Source organism: Drosophila miranda (assembly GCF_003369915.1).
Source record: "Drosophila miranda strain MSH22 chromosome Y unlocalized genomic scaffold, D.miranda_PacBio2.1 Contig_Y3_pilon, whole genome shotgun sequence".
NCBI lineage: Eukaryota > Metazoa > Arthropoda > Insecta > Diptera > Drosophilidae > Drosophila > Drosophila miranda.
Window position 1 is genome coordinate 6,839,795 of NW_022881625.1, and position 7,802 is coordinate 6,847,596.

General features: G+C 49.2%; 1 protein-coding gene across 1 annotated transcript; it reads left to right on the forward strand.

The window, feature by feature from the left end:
* Positions 1–1,304: 1,304 nt before the first annotated feature.
* LOC117194643 (transient receptor potential cation channel protein painless-like) lies at positions 1,305–5,127 on the forward strand (the record flags this gene model as incomplete). The annotated part of the gene is made up of 3 exons (XM_033399160.1): positions 1,305–1,327; positions 3,077–4,985; positions 5,053–5,127. Coding segments are annotated over exons 1-3 (2,007 nt in total), but the record flags the coding sequence as incomplete, so codon positions are not given.
* Positions 5,128–7,802: the final 2,675 nt, after the last annotated feature.

The window sequence follows — 7,802 nt, forward strand, 5'->3', positions numbered from 1 at the left end:
CAGATTTTACACTCTAAAACATATAGTCATCCTCTACGATTCTGCGTTTTTGGTTTTATTGTATCTTTAAAAATGTGGATGCCACAGATTTTCGTCCTTTGTTGGGGCGGAAGTGGGCGGGGCGATGTTTTGAAATATTTTTGTAGCAGTGACATATCACAGAGGTCTGGATCCAAAACATCGTTGCTATAGCTCTTATAGTCTTTGAGCACTAGGCGCTGAAGGGGACGGACAGACGGACGGACGGACAGACGGACGGACGTACAGATGGACAGACAGACATGGCTCAATCGACTCGGCTATTGATGCTGATCAAGAATATATATACTTTATGGGGTCGGAAACGATTCCTTCTGGACGTTACACACATCCACTTTTACCACAAATCTAATATACCCCAATACTCATTTTGATCAATTGGATAAACAATCCAAGCACAGTTTGCCAAAAAACAGACTTTATGGACAAGCAATTTAGTTTAGTGTTTACTCTGCTCTCCTCCTCCCACGCAGCTAGAGGGTCTCTCGATCTGATCACATCACGTATTCGGGAAGGGTATGGTAAAATATCATGTGAGAATGTTATAGCAGTGTAAGACAGTACGTATATAGTATAAATTATTGACAGACGATCGGAGAAACGCGGCTGATCCTGAGCAGCTGGACATATACATATTCAGTTTATCGCGCTAAAAACTTTACATTAATCACGTCTGTCCCCCTTCTACTTACTCTTTCCGAAGTGTTGTCATTTGCTGATTTCACTTTTGCAGCTGCACCAACACAAAGAACTTTAGTAGAGGATTCGGTGTGCACCTCAGAGCCAATTTTGTTAGGCAATTTCCTAGGCTCCAGCTCTCTCAGTCTCCAAATTCCAGATGTTCCCACAGACAGAAAGAAGAACAGGGCTGAAAGGTTTATAAATATAAATTAACTCAAAGAAAAAATTAGAATTCGAAACAGTTTTCGAATCGCGAATGAAGATAATCTCATTATTATTATACCCGATACTCAAAATGAGTATTGGGGTATATTAGATTTGTGGTAAAAGTGGATGTGTGTAACGTCCAGAAGGAATCTTTTCCGACCCCATAAAGTATATATATTCTTGATCAGCATCAATAGCCGAGTCGATTGGGCCCTGTCTGTCTGTCTGTCTGTCCGCACTCTTTGTCGTGTCGTTCAATATTAGCGTCGTCTGCCGGAGGAGAGCCATACTGACTAAGTATCGGGTATAACTGTAGAGTTGCGGTGTCCGCAGCAACTCACAACGTTCCCCTCGTTTTTCTTTTAAAACTAGTAATAATGTCGTTGACTCCCTTTTCTTTGTGACACACTTTATTCTCAAATTCCAGAGTGATACGAGTACTTTTTTTTTACCAGTGTTATAGTATGTACATATGTGAGCTCCAAGAGAAGGGGGAATAAAATTCCACTCCAGACTCCGTATACTCTGTGATTTCGACTGGTTTCCGTAGATGAAGCAAATGTTTAAGAGTTTAAGGGCAATTTGTGTTTTCCGTAGCTTATCGCAATAAGTATAGATTACCTTGTCTACATCAATATTTCTGAAAGTAGTGCTCTTAATTGCTAGGGTCAGATGCGACTGAGAGAGGAGTTGCTCACTTTTGAAATCGTTTGCTGTTAAGTTTTCTGTTAATTATTGTGATATTACGCCGTTCTGTCAACCGATGTCTTAGTAAGACTTTGGGTCGAGCTTCAGCTTGGACAAACAATGAAGTTGTTTGTCAATTGCTTGGGCAAATACTCGTACTCAGGTGGAAAAACAAATACCAGAATGGGGAAGAGGTTAAGATGGGAGACAAGAAAATATCAAATAAAGGGCCAATTAAGGAAGGTGATTGTGCGATTCTGTTTATCTTATCAACGACAAGGTTTGACCCCAGGGGCGTCATTTACAATCCTCAATTTGTTTGCATACTAAAGCAACATTAGCCGAAGAGCTACCTACAAAAGAGAAGATTCCTGATTCCCAATTCGTAGGCTATTGATAAACAATCAGTGGGGGAATATTCAAATTAGCCAGGTCTCATGTGTGATTAGCCGATTTCTCACACATTTCAAGCATCAAAGCAGACAGCAGACAGAGCGAACAGAACAGAACAGAACACAACAGAGCGGAGAAGACGTTGAGCTGACGGCTGGAGGGATCAGATCCCACAGAAGAAGCCGCCTTGAAATTTACGAAAAGAGCCGCCTATAAATCGCAAGATTTCAGCACTGCCCAGGGCTTTATCTAAAGCTCCATTCGGAACAGTATTCAAAGCATAAAGCGTAACCAATTGATTGCTAATTGATATTGATGTGTCGATTATTTTATGATTATTCTTTATGATCGTTAAATTTTGATATACCAAAAGGCGAGCGAGATCGAACACCAAACTTGATTCAAATTTGTAGATCACTTTGAACAATCAAGCCACTCCCTGAGTACTTCTCAGGCCTTGTTTTACCTTGTCTTCAGTTGGATTGTTATAATTTAATAACTACACGGGAGGGCAAATTAAGTCTGTAGTTCGGGTACCACAAAAACCACTTAAAGACGCTTTCTTTAATTGCCCCCAAAACGAAGATTTGGTTTTTATTTTTCGAGAAACCTGTGGGGTAGCTTTCGGCTGGGGATGTGGCTGTGACTGTGGCTCTGACTGTGGCTCTGCCTCCAGCTGCTGGCCAGCTCCATGGACAGACAGTAGTTTGTGTGAAAATCATCGTAGCATGAAGCGTTGTCAAATACCGTTTGTTGCGGGGGTCGGTCCACTCTCATGCTTTTGTTTCGGCCCTTTCAAGGTCTGTACAGAAACCGTCTGTTGGGTCAGACCTCCCTCCATTGACCAGAGAAGAGCTCTAACAATGCGGGCTCTGGCATCATTTTCATAGAAACGGCATTAGAAGTTACTCATACGCAGCGTGGGTTGGATAAGATTAACGAAAGCCCACATAGACATAGCTCATCCTCCCCATTCTCACTTGACTCTTTGCAGACAGCAGAATGAGCTCTAACAACTGCGGTTTCATCGATCCGCAGGGCCAGTTGAGTGCAGCCCTCGCTAATCGAGATATACGGGAATTCCACACTGCCCTGGACAGCGGTGCCCAGGCCAATCGCCAGGACGATCGAATGCCTCTCAGGTGGGCTCCTGCATTCAGCTGCTGCTCGAGTACGGAGCCTCTCCGAATTTGGTGGATCAGGGTGAGTTCACGCCCCTCCACCATGTGCTGAAGAATAGAAAGACTGAGGCAGGCACTAAGCTGGAGCTGATCCGACTTTTCCTGAAAGAACCACAGTTGGACATTGACAGCTATCGGAACGGGCAGTTACGCCAGATGCTGAGGGATCAGTATCCGGAACTGCCGTTCCCGGAGCTGCGCGAGGCCGAAGCAGAGATCGACTGCGAGCGACTCCTCCGCACGCTGCGGGACGGAGACGAGAACCAGTTCGAGCAACAGTTCGCGGAGTACCACCAGAACGTCAGCGGAAACGCAGACAACCAATGCAATGCCAACCAGGAGGAGTATCAGTCCCTGCTGGCGGAGAGTATCAAGCGGGGCAAGCAGCGAGCCTTTGAGGCCATCCTCGAGACGGGCATCAACATTAATCCTTCAAAATTGAGCGACATCAGCCCCGTGGAGTTGGCCGTAATCTGGGGCAACCACAGGGCGCTAGAGAAGCTGTTGAAGCATCCGCAGCTGAGGCTGACATCGCATTCCAAGCTGCTGAACGCGGTTATCAGTCGCCTGGGTGAGCAGCCGCTGGACGACCTCTGTGACCACCACCGCTGCTTCCAGCTGCTGCTCGAGAGCGATCGTGTGGACATCAATGAGGCGGACAAGGCTGGCCTGGTGCCACTCTCCTATGCGGTCAAGTATCGCAATACAAAGGTGGCACAGGAGCTTCTACGGCAGGGAGCGTACATCGGGGCGAGAAGCGCGTTCGGAGATCTTCCCATACAGGAGATGGACCCGAAAGTGCTGGAGGAGCACTTCGATTCCTGCAACACCACCAACGGGGAGAAGCGCGGTGACCAGAGTTTCGAGATCATCATCAACTACAAGAATCTGATGAGACGCCAGCGAGAGCCCGGGCAGTCGGACAAGCGGAGCATTGGCCATCCTCACCAATTGGAGGACGAGATGACTCCAATCGCATACATCGCCGATTCCAAGGAGCTGCGTTACCTGCTGCAGCACCCGCTAATCTCGAGTTTCCTCTTCCTCAAGTGGCAGCGTCTCTCGGTGATCTTCTATCTGAACTTTCTACTTTACTCTCTCTTCACTGCCTCCATTATCACGCATACGCTCCTTAAGTTCCACGAAAGCGACCACACGGGCCTGACTGCCCTCTTCGGCCTGTTCTCTTGGATAGGGATTGTGTATCTCATGATCCGAGAGGTCATACAGCTTGCCATGTCGCCGCTGCTGTACTTCAGGTCCATCACGAACCTGATGGAGGTGGCTCTCATTGTCTTGTCGATCCTAACCTGCATGGAAGCCAGCTACGACAAGGAGACGCAGCGCATACTGGCCGTCTTCACCATTCTGCTGGTGTCCGTGGAGTTCTGCCTGCTGGTTGGCTCCCTGCCAGTACTCTCAATTTCAACGCACATGCTCATGCTGCGCGCCGTCTCCAGCAGCTTCATCAAGAGCTTTGCTCTCTACTCGATCTTTGTGCTTACGTTTAGTCTGTGCTTCTACATACTGTTTGGCAAGCCCCAGGTGGATTCCTCCTCTCCGAAGGACAGCACGCCAGAGCCAGCAAAGGAGGGAGAAGATGATGGTCACTTCAACACATTCTCCGTGCCCATCGAGGCGCTCATCAAGACGATTGTGATGCTCACGGGAGAATTTGATGCCGGTGACATAAAGTTTGACAGCGTCTACACTTACCTGATCTTCCTGCTCTTTGTGTTCTTCATGACCATTGTGCTGTTCAATCTCCTGAATGGTCTGGCTGTCAGCGATACTCAGGTGGGTTTATATTTCCTTTTCTTCCTCGGCTTTATCCAACTGTTTTCTCCCCTCTCTTTTCCCACAGGCCATCAAGGCCCAGGCGGAACTGAACGGCGCCATTGTCCGCACCAATCTGCTGACCCGCTACGAGCAAGTTCTCACTGGCCGAGATGAACACGCTCAGACCTCATCGTCCCAGTTAAACAAAGGCAGTCGGTTCGCTCGAGGAAGACCATGAGCTAGTCACCGGTTCAATCGTAATTTTCTTCATGCTTTTCTTGAGTTTCATGGCTTTTCCCACACTTGGGACCCCACTAGGCAGAAAAGCGAAAGGAGAGAAAATCTTCACTGATGAATCGCCTGATCGGATCGGATGGGCTGTTATATACTCACAACACATACTCATTGGCCGCATTTGCGAATCGCTGGGCTGTGAACAAGCTTAAATTGAAAGAGTGTCGGCACTTCGGTGTGCCAAAGATACATATCTTTACCCCTTGAATCAGCTCGTGTTGATTTTTCTGCCGTGCATTGCACTTTTGAGCTCAGGTCCTAAACGAGAGTCACACACCACACACATGCATATTATTATCATTATCATCATCATTATGATAATGACTGTGAGCGAACGAATGCTGATGAAGCCTCATTGTCAATGTCGAAAGTTATGGGATTGGTTAAGGAAACCCAATGTGGGATATGAAAAGTATTGCGTTCTGCTCTGGCATAGGATCCCAGCTTTAATATTAGGGGGATTCCCCTTCCAAGCAACGATGCGACAATACAACTGTATGTACATATGCATCTACAGTGGGTACACAGCAAGGCAGGCGCGATTAGATACAGGCCAGCGCCGAGCAGCGTAGACACCCAGTACCCTGCCACCCTCCGAGGGAAACAGAGAGCGATGAAGGGGGATCTGTGTGTGCGTATCCCCAATGAATTAATATTTCATTCTAGAACGCAGTTGTCTGCGTTAGTTGGGCACACACACACATAGTACATATATGCTGGCAGCGTTCCCATTCAATCTACTCGACGGCTGATGCACGCCAGTAGCCCCGCTGGAAACTTCCGCAGATTCTGGAACGCAGAGGATGCGGGCTATCGGCGACAGGGGAATACTACTAAGCAGAAAGAGAAGGCGAGTTCATATTATTGCTAATTTAATGCAAGAAAAATAAAGAGAGTGGAGTGGGCGATGCCAAAGGCAGAAGAAAGAAAGGCCGTAAACCAAAAGAAGGCCTGTCTCGCTCTCTCTCGTGGGAATTGACTTTGAATTTCGAATATTTCGGTATCTATTTTCATTGCGGCCAAGAACGGAGAGACGATTCCGTGTATTGCGATGCCAGCATCAACGAAAATAGATGCCCAAATGGAAGTGCAAACATCTCTCAGGGGAGGGGTGGAGTGTCGGGCGTGTGGCCGTGTGTCTTCTGTCAGTGTGTGATTGGATACTGCTTGCTGCTTTCTGCTCGATGGCTGCCCCTAGAGCACGAGGTGCAGGCGTATCTGGAACACCAGCTGCTCGACGGTCTTCTTCAGGAGCGCCGCCAGGGACAGGATGAATCCCAGGAGGCTGAGGGAGAACAGCCAGGGCGTGGTCATGAGCACGGCAAAGAAGACGAGCGTCTCGTCGCCCCGGGCATTGGCCATGCGCCACAGCAACTGGCGCTGGATGGTGCGCAGCTTGAACTTGCTGTTCCACAATCGGTGGCGCTTCGAGCCGACGGTTTCGTTGAAGCCCACGGTCTTCTCGACCAGCCAGAACACCGCGCAGCACAGCAGTTGCAGCACCGGCAGCACGACCTTGACCACAGCGGTCTCCAAGACGAGGTGGTACAAGGCCACCATGCGCTGACGGTGCTCCGGCTGCATTGTGGAGAGCACGACTGCGCCGAGGGACTCCAGCGGGGAGGCCCTGGGGGAAGGGCCGTCGGAGAGCTCCTCCCACTCCGAGTCCGACTCGGTGCGCTCTATCGAGCTGAACTCGCTCTGGCTCTGACAGGTCTGGCTCTGACAGGAGCACGACTCCTCCTCTTGGTCCTCCTCGGTGGGCATCGAGTAGTCGCCCTCGTAGTCGCCCTCGTAGCGGCAGTCGGAGTACTCTTCGTGGGGGTCGTCGTAGTAGTCTCCGCGGCTGTCCGGAGAAGCGCCGCCTGTCCAGAGAGAGCTCAACACGGGCGGTGGTCCCATCGAAGCCATCTGTGGCACAGCATTGAATCTGCAGGGGAGCCGGGGGTAAGTTATATCCTGTGGGGAAGGGCAGTCTGGGCTGCTGCCGCTCACCCATCTGAATCCCCCATCGGAGGGAAGGTGGGGGGGTGAGCGTGACCTATTTGACCCATTGGGCGGGACAGCAGAGTACTGGTGTGGATTTGGCCTAGGAAGGGCATCGCATTGAGTCCATTCTTGTCGGTGGAACCTTCGGGGGGGACCTGCAGCCCCGGCTGCTGCTGCTGCTGCTGGTCGGTAAAGACGAAGGATCCCATGGATCCGAAAATACCCCGCGAGCGGGTGAATGGGGAACGTGGATTGTTAATAGTTGGATTCATCTTATTCCAGCACCTGTGAGGAAATATTCGTTCATGGGCTTTGTTTTGTATTTTTATTTTTATTTACTTTATGTTCCCTGTGCTTTCGATATTTGCTGCCGTTCTCTGTGTTGTGCCGCTCTCTCCAGATATTCGTACTGAATGATTTCCAGAGCCAGTTCTGAACGGCTCCAAGTGATAGTTCAGGGCCCACTTCGATGTTGTGTTTCGAATCACAGGTCAGGTGACGTACTTTCCCTGGGCAGAGCTGCGACTTGCAATAGTTGATCGGCTTTGTTGG